The 12,600-nt window shown below is 34.9% G+C and overlaps 1 protein-coding gene across 2 annotated transcripts in view; it reads right to left on the reverse strand.

Annotated features, from left to right (window-relative positions):
- The window catches only part of PCM1 (pericentriolar material 1), a gene marked incomplete at both ends in the record, with an annotated part of 99,300 nt that overhangs the window by 33,834 nt on the left and 52,866 nt on the right, over nucleotides 1–12,600 (reverse strand). For both annotated transcript variants that reach the window (XM_080710063.1, XM_080710062.1), the window contains 3 exons: nucleotides 2,748–2,879; nucleotides 3,452–3,624; nucleotides 10,166–10,330. In XM_080710063.1, the coding sequence (XP_080566189.1) occupies nucleotides 2,748–2,879; nucleotides 3,452–3,624; nucleotides 10,166–10,330 (470 nt within the window). The remainder of the gene's footprint in view (nucleotides 1–2,747; nucleotides 2,880–3,451; nucleotides 3,625–10,165; nucleotides 10,331–12,600) is intronic.

The following is a 12,600-nucleotide window of genomic DNA, read 5'->3' on the forward strand; positions in this document are numbered from 1 at the left end:
AATGCAAGAGCTGTCATAAAAAAAAGTGTATTTGCTATCCCACGACCACTAAGCTTTTATAATAAAATCAAGGCCTAAACCTTTAAAGAGATGATTCCCAAGTACCTAGCATATTCTCTCACTGGCATCCTATCAGTTTTGTTACTTAGTCATCCCATCAACAATGTGCTAGTAACTACTGGAAAAACTTACTAAAATCATTCAGCTGGGCGTGGTGGTGTAAACTTATAACCCCGGTTAACTGGGAGGCTGAGACAGGAGGTTCACAGGCAGTCTCAGCTACTTAGTGAGGTCCTCCACAACTTAGTGAGACCCTGTTTCAAAAACAAAAAGAATAAAAAATAGAGCTGGATCATAAATTCATTTCCATTTTTCTGAGGATCCTCCATACTGTTTTCCAAAGTGGCTGCACTAATTCGCAATCTCACCAACAATGTTTTAGAGATCTGACCTCTCTACATACTTGCCAGCATCTATTATTGTTTGTGTTTTGAATGATTGTCATTCTAGTTGGAGTTAAGTGAAATCTCAGGGTAGTTTTGATTTGCATCTCTCTGATTGCTAATGATGTTGAGCATTTTTTTCATGCATTTTATCGCCATTTGAATTTCTTCCTCTGAGAAGTGTCTCTTTAGTTCACTTGCCCATGTTTTGATTGGGTTATTTGTTTTCTTAGTGCAGAGTTTCTTGAGTTCTTTTACATATTAGTCCTCTATCAGAAAAATAGTTGGCAAAAATCTCCTATCCTGTTGATTCTCGATTGAGGTTCTTGATAAGTTTCCTTTGCTGTACAGAAGCTCTTCAGTTTCATGCAATCACATGTACTGACCCACCTTTTAGTTTCTTGTGCCTTTGGGGTCTTATTGAGAAAGTTTTTATCTGTCCCTATGTGTTGCAGTGTTGGACTTATGCCCTCTTTAAGGAGCCTCAAGGTCTCTGGTCTAATTTCTAAGTCTTTGATCCATCTTGAATTAAGTTTTGTGCAGAGTGAGAAAGTGGGATTAATTTCAATTTTTTCTGCATATGGTTAACCAGTTTTTCAACACCATTTACTGAATAGGCTATCTTTTTTCCAGTGTATGTTTTTGGCCCCTTTGTCAAAAATTAGTTGGCTGTTTAAATGTGTGGGTTTGTTTCTGAGTCTTCTATTCTGCTCCACTGGTCTGTGTATCTTGTTTTTGTGCTAGTACCATGCTGTTTTTATTAATATGGCTTTGTTGTGCAGTTTAAAAAGTCAGGAATTGTGATTTCTCCTGCATGGTTTTTGTTGCTGAGAACTGCTTTGGCTATTCTGGTTTTTTGTTGTTCCAAAAAGGACTGATTGTTAAGGACTGATTTTTCTATGTCTGGGAGGAATGATCCAGCAATACCACTTCTGGGTATCTACCCAAAAGAAAGAAAACCAAACTACCAACTAATGTATCCGTATCTATGTTCATAGCTTCACATTTCACCATTGCCAAACTATGGAACCGGCCAAGATGACCATCAGCAGATGAATGGATTACAAAACTGTGGGATATGTAAACAATGGGATTTTACTCAGCCATAAAGAAAAACAGAATTACGTCATTTCCAGGGAAATAGATGGAACTGGAGAACATTATGCTAAGTGAGATTAGTCAGTCACAAAAATAAGAAATTGAATGCTCTCCCTAATATGCGGAAGCTAGGGAGAAAATGGGTCATAGGAGGAACTCTAGATGAAGAAGAAAATTCTATAGATGAGCAAATAAGGCGACCTAACTTGGGATGGGGGGGAATTCTATAATGTGCATGATATTTTTCAACAAACATATCAATGTCAATCACTAAGCCAAACATGACAAGGAGGGAGGGGAGAAAACAGGATAGAAAGTGGGTAAGGGCTAATTGGGTAATGTGTGCATGTATGTCTCCACTATCTTGCATCCCATTAAGATGTATGAATACAATGCACCAATAAAAAAAATAAATAAATAAGGCTAGAGGTTTAGCTCAGATGTATAATGTCCTTGGGTTCAATCTCAAGTACTGAAGAAAAAAATTTTTACCATTCTCCTTACCATTTTTACTTTTTTAATTCATTCAAAAATTTGTTCAAGTAGAATACATTATGTTTGTTTCCCACCTTCTCACCCCTAGATTCTTCTCAACAGACTTAATTTTTTGGGGGGTGTGTGTGGAGGTACTGGGGTTCCTGGAGACCCTCCCACCTCCGGACTACACTTCCAGACCTATTTTTATACTTTTTAAAATTTTTGGATATAAGGTCTCTTAAGCCAGCGTGGCTGGTTTTGAACCTGAGAGATCCTCCTGTCTCTGCCGCCCAAGTGCGGGGATTACAAGCGTGCGCCACCATGCCCGGCCAGACTTTTATTTTTAAACCAAAGACCTAATTTATCTAATTTAACCCTTGTATTAAGGGTTCTGTGAGTGCACTCTAATTGCACTCTAATTAAGTGAATGCCTTGAAGGCATAAAAGATACAGATATTAAAGGTCTGTTAGGAATTAGCTCCTATGTTAGGCAAAAGTCTAATGAGACTAATATTTTAGATCTCACAGTCTATCATTTACATGGAATTTTTGGTGTTTGATGACTATTTTGACTGTTTTATATTTCACCTTCAAAATAAAATAATGTATTATACCTACCTTAAAAAAGCTAAATATTTAATATATTAGTTATGTCCACAATTTAACAAAAACCTATTTTTGTTTACTGTGTTCTAAAATTTTTTCTACATTACACTATTGATAGCTTACATCATCAGTAGTAGCAAGGCTTTCACTGGGAGTAAGTTCTGAGTTTGATGCTATCCAAGTGCCAGAGTTCACCGATTTTACATTCTCCTCTTCTTTTTCATGGTTTTCAGAAGTATGTCTAGATACTATATCCTAAATAAAGAAATGAGACATTTATATAAAATATACACTTAATCCCAAATTTATGTTACAAATTTAAAAGCAGAAGCAGATGTAAAAACAAATACAGTATTTCTTATCTTATAGGTTAAAAGCTTAATAAAAAAACTAACATTAAAGGTAAAATATGGAAAAATTGCTCACAATGACTATCTACATGTAAGAACTGTTTAAGCTATACAAGTTTTTTTTTTGTGTGTGTGTGTGTGGTACTAGAGATTGAACACAGGGCCATTCTACCTCTGAGCTACATTCCCAGACCCCTTTTATTTTTTTATTTTGAAATAGGATCTCACTATGGTGGCTGAGGCTGGCCTGAAACTGCGATCTTCCTGTCTCAGCCTCCCAAGTACTGGGATTACACATGTGACACCATGCTCAGCTTATACAAGATGTTTTAAATGTCAAGAAAAAACAAAACAAAACAGAAAACATACTAAATATGTATGGAACAAGGACATATTTCAGTCTAAGAAAGAAACCAGATATAACCATAAAGTAAGGTGACTGATAGTATTGGAAAAAGAATGCTAGGTACCAGATACCTGCAATGCATATAAAGCCCTCTGTCTCAAGTAGTCTGTGTTAAGTAGCTGAAGCTCATGGAAGAGTTCAATAAGAAAATGTGGGCGAGACTCATTTTGAGAAATTAATGTAGCTACTTCAGAATAAATAGTATCCCGCAATGCTTCAAACATAGAAAAATCACTCCCAGTTTCTGGAAGATACAAAAGATCAGGAAGTTAATATTAAAATATCTTGATGACAGTTCCTTTTAGTTTGCATCATTACACTAAGCTTTAAAATCACAACACAATTCAACCTCAGGGCTTTGAAAATAAAAAAGATTAAAGTTCCCAAGTTAAAAATAATCTTAAAACACCAAAACAAATATTATATATTAAAGAAATATTTAAATTCACAAATAATATTATCTAGCATTTCTCAGAACCACATATCTCAATAAAAAACCTGAAAATTTTTATATGCTTTTATGGGTACTAGTGAAAAATCTTTCAGCAAGAGAAAAATAAGCTAAGTCAAAATAATGTTCCCTGTTTTTTGCTAATATGAGCTTCATAGTAAAAAAGAAATGTTTATTATTAATGTTGAAAACAAACTGAATGTTGCTAACAAAAGCTACTACTTTATAGCCTATCTAGTTTATATTACTTTATGCTCTGGTTTGCTAATTCTCAATTCTCGTCTATAATTCTGAGAAGTGTTGATAACTGAATTTGTAACTATAACAGAATAAGTAAATTTCATTAGTGTCTTCTTTATATATTCATTAAAAATTAGAGCAGTTAGTGACCCAAATGGTTTAGTTTCATAGAATGTCAGCATCACTATTAATTCTACTATATGTATTTGTTGATAACAGAATTATCTCTCTCAAATGGATATAGTCATTCTCTTAGTTTTAAGAGTACAAATTAGAAACTACTCCCATTTTGAGTTTTCTCTGGTAAAAAACAAAATAAAAAACCAAACTCCAAGTGTTTTTTTTTATAGCTATCAAATTCTATAAACTTTCTAGAGCAATAGAAGAACCACAAGTAGTTAAATATTTGAGTAATACAGTGATATGCTTCCAAGAAACTTTTAAGTGGTGAGTTTTCAAGGGATAAGTAATACAGTGATAAATTTCCAAGAAAGAAATTTAAAGCTGTTGAGTGTTTAACATATTGAGCTTTCAAAGAGTGTGCAAAGAGCATAAGACTTAATTCTCCAAGAGAGGGATGAGAAAATGTAAAGCGAACTGAATAAATGAAAAAAAAAAAAAAAAAAACCCATTCTGCTAATTAGCCAAACAATCTAACAGCTGCAGGTCTGTAAGCATAAAAACAATAATAATTAATTTTAGTCCACAGAAATTAATAATTACAGAAATTAATAATTACAGAAATTAATAATTAATTTCTGTAAGCATAAAACAATAATAATAAAAAATAACTTCATTATCTCTCCTTAGACAGTTATGAATATTAAAAAAAATGATATACTAAAGTTCTCTTAGTAGTTCAAGTGTGATGGCACATGCTCGTAATCCCAGTATTTGGGAGGCTGAGACAGGAGGATCACAGTTCGCGAACTAGTGAGGCTCTTTGCAATTCAGTGAGACCCTGTTTCAAAAATAAAGAATAAGCCAGGCATGGTGGGGCACACTTGTAATCTCAGCATTTGGGAGGCTGAGGCCAGAGGATTGCAGTTACAAACAGCCTTAGCTACTTAGTGAGGGTCTTTGCAACTCAGAGACCCTGTTTCAAAATAAAGAATAGAAAATAGGGCTGGGGTGCCGCTCAGAGGTAGAATGCCCCTGGGTTCCATCCTCAGTACTGCAAATAAATAAATAAACCAAAAACCAAAGAATACAAAATAAGGTTGGGGGTATAGCTCACAGGTAGAATGCTCCTAGGTCCCATCCCCAGTACAAAAAAAAAAAAAAAAAAAATTTGAAGTTATATATAAGCAGAAACCAAAACCCAAAACTATCTCTGTAAGAAATCTCTTATACAAAAAAATCCCGATCAAAAGACAATATCTAATATGCAAACTCTCAGTTTATATATTATACTGAAACTTTATCATATTTGAATTTGAGAATGTTTTAAAGCTATAAAAACAAAGTATATTTAATGAGATTGGTAATACCTTTGTGGTAAAAATGCACTCTAATAATAACATTAAAAATTAAATTACTCCTAAAGATTTCTGCCTATCATAAGCTTCATCCTTCAAATCTGCAGTCAAGAGATGTAAAGTTTATGCCAGGAAAAGTTTATGCCAGCGTCTCTTTGTGGACTAAAATTAATTAATTAGCTTTTGCTAGCAAGAGCTAATTAATTAATTAGCTTAATAAGGTTTCAATCAGGTTTCTCTGATACTTTTTTTTTTTTTTTTTTCGGTACTGGGTATGAAACCCAGGGCATTCTACATCCAAGCTACAAGCTACCCCCATGGTCCTATTTTTCAGTCTTTTTTATTTTTTGAAACAGGGTCTCACTGAATTGCAAAGGGCCTTGTTAATTAGCTGAGGCTGTCAGTGAACAGCGATCCTCTGGTCTCTACCTCCCGAATGCTGGGGTCTCACAGAGGGCCTAAGTAGCTGAGGCTGGCCGAGAACCCAGATCTTCCTGTCTCAGTCTCCCAAGTACTGGAATTACAAGCATGCACCACCATGCCTGGCTTCTCTGGTACTATTTTGATTTTATCTTATTTTCAGAGTTCTTATCTTATTTTCAGAGTTCTTATCTTTGGAATTATGACATATATTCAGTTATGTCAGTGCTAGGTCCTTGTTTTACTCTCTTTAGAGTCTCTTAAAGGCTCAAGCAGACTTTTATTTTTTACTCATGTTGCAAATAAAATTAAAAAATATTTATAATTCCAAAATCAAAGAACTGTATTTAATTAAAAACTGTTTAGAGACCAAAAGAGCATTTTTAAATCTTTCAAATTTTATTTGCCATAGACTTTTATGTTAAAGTTGCTTTTGTTTGACAGTTTATTTTTAATAGATGTTGGCTGATAATAAAAAAGAAACTACTACAAAAACCTTATTTCTTCCCAAAAACATTAATGCTTTAAAATATTAAAAAGCCAGGCGTGGTGGCGCACGCTTGTAATCCCCACGTTTGGGAGGTGGAGACAGGAGGATTGTGCTGGTTCGAAGCCAGCCACGCTGGCTTAAGAGACCCTGTTTCCAAATAAAAATATAAAAATAGGTCTGGGAGTGTAGCCCGGAGGTAGAAGGACTTCCAGGAACCCCAGTACCACCAAAATAATAATAACAATAATAATAATAATAACAACAACAACAATTATTATTATTTTAAAAATTAAGAAATACAAAATATATTCTCCAAAATAGTAGAGCATAAGAATGGTTTCTACTACCCTAACAAATGTGTTGGCTAGGTTTCATACACTAACAGCAAAAGAAGAAAAGCAGCCAATTTTACCAAGAATTATAAATGAAAGACTTCAGAATTTCATGAATATGAATCTTTTCATTTTTGTAATAGTCACATAACATATATACAATAATCAATCTAAAATATAGAACAACATTAATTAAGAACTTTAGGATCAGTGGAAAAAACTTAATAAAAGTGGACACCAAAACTAAGCATGTTACCTGGCGCTTCATTGCATGTATTTCTGTTACATTGCTGTAGTATTCTCCTAGCATGTGCTGTAGGAAAGGGCAGACATAGGATGAACATAAAATGTGTATGAGTAGTAAAGATAGGGTCTATAGTTTGAATAAGTGAATGAAGAAAAAATAAGCAAATAAAAAAATATACTATTTGCCTAAAGTGAAATGATACTACAAGGTATGGTTTAGGGTCTATTTAAAATAATCTCATGAGGGAGAATCTCAAATGGTTTGCTATAAACTTATTCTACTGTAAATGATGATAACTATCATAATAAACTTCTATCATTCGTCTTTCTAAAGCATTCACATCAAGGTGAACCTCCTACTATTCCCATAATTCGATACACGTAATAATAATATGCTATACTCTAACAATCACATTACATAGGCAGAGTAACAAGTGTCACTATATCATAGAATTTAGAGTAATGGCTAAAATTAAAAAAGAAAGTTTTAGAACGTGAATGAATAGTATATCCCTACTACTCAAAACATTTTTTTTTTTTTTTCTTTTTGGTACTGGGTATTGAACCCAGGGGCATTCTACCTTCAATCTACACCCTCAGCTCTTTAAGCCTTTCAATTTAGCATCTTTCCCAACATCCATCCAACTGTTTACTCTTTGAAAATTTCACTGGTAAAGATAGTGAAAGAAAATGAAAATTATAAAGTACTGTTAAAATTCTGGGTCTTGGGGACAACAGAACTGCTGTTTTTGCCAAAAGGATCCTGGTTTTAATAGTTCAAAGTTCAGCAATACCATTTCCTATCACTATGAGCTCAAGGAAGTCATTTCAAAACACAAACAAATGAAATGTTTTTGTTCTGAGTATGTAAGTATTAAGTACTCTTTAAAAGTTAAAAAAAAAGATGAGCTTAAAGATGGTAAAACCACTATTAACATTTTCTTCCCATTTTTTCATTCATATTTTTGTTTTCATATAGTTGGAATCAGACTGTTCAGACAACAATAAGTCATGATTTTTAATTTTTTCCCACTTCTGTTTCCTAGGGATGGCTTCCAATAAAAACAATTACTGGGTTAAGGCATGACTTCTGTAGCTCCAGAAAAGCTGTACCAATTTATATTACTAATCCTTTATAAGTGCTGGAAAAACAGGCATCCTCTCTATGATTCCTTATCTGAAAAATGGAAGCAAAGCCAACTCAGCATTATGAAGCTCAAGTGAAATGTATAAATAATTCCATAAATAAAATAAATTTGAAAGCTTGTAAATAATAAAGCACGATGCTATTATTTTCACTAAGAGTCATATTGACAAATGAGACTGAGAGTCTCTATTTACTGACTTTCCATATATCTTTGAGATGTACTTTTTCTTTTTTCCTCTTGTACTGGGGATTGAACCAAGGTGTACTCTACCTTCGAGTTATACCCTCAGCCCCTTTTCTTTATTTTGAAACAACAGGGTTTTGCTGAACTGTTGTGTCTGGCCCTGAATGTGTGATCCTTTCTCATCCTCCCAAGTACTGGGGAGACAGAACCACTCTGGTTCTAGTTCTTTATAAATCAGAAAGGTACTGGTACTTATTTAAACTAAAAGAGTGGTAAACACATGATTCTATTTATTCAATGGCTACTTACTAAGAGCCTACCATTTATCAGTTATGATACTAATATTTAAGATATAAATATGAAGTATTATCTGTTGCCAAGGGACTCAAAGGGTCTTACAGACAAATAAGTACTATATAATATAATATAGGTAACAAAAATAGGCTTATAGGGGCTCCAATGGAAACAAAAAGTAGAAAGGGAAGGTATCCCAGCTTGGATACAGATAGTTTCTGGGTTCCAGATTTATTTCCTTCCTCTATCTCTCTTTCTCTCTCTCTCTCTCTCTCTTTTTTTTTTTTTTTTGGTAGTACTGAGGATTGGACTCAGGGATGTTCTCCCTCTAACTATATCTCCAACCCTTTTTATTTTGAGTTGAGTTGCCCAGGGTGGTCTCTAACCTCCGATCCTCGTGCCTCGGCTTTCTGAGTAGTTGTAATTAGTATGTACTACCCACCTGACAGAGTTCCAGAATTAAAATTTTATTGTAAGAGTTTAGGAAAGAAAAGGGCTTACAAAAGGAAAAAAAAAAAAAAAAAAAAAAGACGAAGCAGAAAAGACAATTGGTGAGATGAGAAATAACATGAGAGCCATGGAAAAACCCGAGTTCAATGTCAATGAAAGAATAAAATTCAAGGTGGAGGGTGCTAAAAAATGAATCTGGAGAGGAAAGAAAGCTCAAGTCCCTGATGACTGTCTATGTTACATTAAGGCATTCACACTTTATCCAATAAGCACAATGAAGCCAAAAACTTTAAGCAAGGAATATGACTTCACATCAAATTCCTTATATTAGATTTTCAAAATTTTAAGTTAGGAGTTCCGGATTAGTGTTCCTATTCTGTTTGCTTAGAAATAATAGTATTAAAATGTGCCAAAACTAGTGTTAAAACAAAAATATTTCCAGCTTACTTTTTTTTTTTTTTTTGCAGTACTGGGGATTGATCTCAGGGGCATGCTACCTGAGCTACACCCACAGTCCTAATTTGTTTTTTTATTTTGAAACAGAGTCTTTCTAGGTTGCTGAGAGTCTCACTACTTAGCTGAGGCTGTCATCCAACCTGTGACCCTCCCGTCTAAGCCTCCCAAGTACTGGGATTACAGATGTGTCACCACACTTGGGTCCCAGCTTACTTTTCTTAATATCAAAGTAGGTGTACCATACGCTTTACTATATAATACCTTATACATTATAAATATGTAATCGTCCAGGTGTGTGTGTGTGTGTGTGTGTGTGTGTGTGTGTGTGTGTGTGGTACTGGGGATTGAACCCAGGGGTGTTCTACTTCTGAGGTACACCCCCAGACCAATTATATATTTTTATTTTGAAACAATGTCTCGCCAAGTTGCGGAGGCTGGTCCTGAACTTGTGATCCCTGTCTCAGTCTCCCAAGTACTCAGATTACAAGTGAGTGCCACCATGCCCAGTGATAGTCCAGTTTTAACACTTGCTTTAGTAGATTTTTTCAAATTTAAGTTGAGGAACTCTTTAAAGAAAATTTTTAAAAAAGAACATACCTGAAGATATTTCTGTAGACCTACTATATTTTATTATTTTTTCCAGCTGCTCATGATTCTTTCTGCTGAATACTTTCACTTGAACAGGCTCTTCAGTCTGGGCTGAATGTCTGTTCCTACTTTTGCAAGGTTCACATGTGCTAGACATACTGGCACTTTCATACCCTTGAGTAAGAAAAGTGACAGTTGTTATCAGTTGCAACTAACTCAGGCTGAATGGGAAACTGATTTCCATAGTAAAAGTAATTCAATTTAGACTTGATATGAAGGTCTGGTATAAACAGAATACAAAATAGTAAATAATATGTCAGGGAGCTCTCTCTGCAGTAACCCTTGAAAGCATTGGGTAACAATAATAACTGTAACACTTCATTAGCTTTTGACATTTGTCTGAATACATCCTGATTCAAGGTACAATATAAGACAGATTTTATACAACTCAAATTCTTTGGCAGACTCCAAGTTAACAATTTTTCAATAATAGGGAATACAAGAAAGAATAACAATTGATCTATATAAATATGCACAATAAAGAGAAGAATATTGGGCATTAGTCAAACATGTCTGCCTTATTATACTTTTGTTTACCACGACTTGGCTTAAAAAGTCTTACCCACCCATAGGTCACACACATTTTTCCATTTTCCTTCCAGGCCACACTCCTCCATATTCGTCTTGCAATATAGTACAAGGTAAGAATTTAACTTTTTTGTTTACATGGATAACTAGTGATATCTGCCCTCATCCCAATGAATTAAAATGCACATTGGTCAGCATATTAAATCCTCATATTTATTGGGTTTCATTTTTGTAGATTACACCTATTCAACTTACTCCAATGCCATTTTGATTCTATTAGCTCTACTGGTTATACAGTATGGTTAATTATCAGGTAATACAATTCCTGCCTAGCATCTCTTCCTTCCTTAACAGTTCTTAGATCCACATGAGTTTTTCTTTTTTCAATTTCAAAAACATCCATGGAGACTCAGAATGGAATCAAATTTGAAATATTTACTTTGGAGAGAATGGTATGTAATAATTTTATACATTCCCATTTGATTTTTTCATGTTAAAGTATTTTATAGCTTTTTATATACCTAATATTTTCCTTATTAATAGAGAAAATATTTTTACTTGTTTTATAACCAGCTATTTTTTTCTTCCCTCCCTCCCTCCCTTCCTTTTCTTTCTTTTTTGCAGCACTAGGGAAGGAACCCAGGAGCATTCTCCCTCTAAGTGACACCCTCAGCTCTATTTTTTATTCTTTATTTTTAAACAGGGTCTAAGTTGCAGGGGCTTCACTAAATAGCTGAGGCTGGCAACAAATCTGTGATCCTCCTGTCTCAGCCTCTCAAGAACCAGGATTACAAGTGTGCACTAACATGACCAGCTGATAAACAGCTACTTTAACAATTTACCTTTTTAACTCTAGTAGTTATTGTTCAGTGTTTCTTGAGCTCGCTCTCTCTTTTTTTTTTTTTTTTTTTTTCTTTGCGGTACTAGAGATGGAACCTAGGGGTATTCTACCTTTAAGCTACACCTACAGTCTTATTATTTTTTGTGTTACTGGGGGTGGAACCCACGGGCTTTTCTTCCTCCAGGCTATACCTCAGACCTATTTTATACTTTATTTGGAAACAGGGTCTCACCAAGTTGCTGAGAGCCTCACTCAGTAGCTGAGGCTGGCTTCGAACCTCTGTGATCCTCCTGTCTCAGCCTCCCAAGCGTTGGGATTACAAGCGTGCGTCACCACACCCGCCCCCCTTTTTAATTTGCAGTACTGAGGATGGAACCATGGGCATTCTACTTCTGAGCTACACCCTCAGCCCTATTTTTTATTCTTTATTTTGAAACAGGGTCTCACTGAGTTGCAAAGAACCTCACTAAGTAGCTGAGGCTGTTTGTGAACCTCGGTCCTCCTGTCTCCCAAATGCTGGGATTACAAGTGTGTACCACCATGCCTGGCTTCTTGAGCTCTCTTAAAACACAAAAAATACCATCAGAAAAAAAACATACAAGTTGGTGGCACACATCTGTAATCCCAGTACCTAGAAGATAGATGGACTGCAGGTTTGAGGACAGCCTCAGCAAAGTAGTGAGACTCTCAGCAACCTAGTGAGGACCTGTTTAAAAATGAAAAACAAAAAATAGGGCTGGGGGGTGTAACTTAGAGGCAGAATGACTGGGTTATGTCTCCAGTAGCACCACCACCACCACCAACAAAACCCATAAAATTTGTTTTATTTCTTCTATTTTTCCAACTATTTAATTTTAGGTTATAATACTTCCCAAATAATGTTTAACGATGGTGATAGGATAGAGGAGATCCTTTTTTAGTTTCCAATTTTAATAACTGTATTCCTAAGGTGTTTCCATGACAGTGCTGCTTGTGACTGGCAATGCTAACAGCTTTTATTATATATAACTGCTTT

The sequence above is a fragment of the Muscardinus avellanarius genome (assembly GCF_963383645.1).
Source record: "Muscardinus avellanarius genome assembly, chromosome: 14".
Classification (NCBI taxonomy): domain Eukaryota; kingdom Metazoa; phylum Chordata; class Mammalia; order Rodentia; family Gliridae; genus Muscardinus; species Muscardinus avellanarius.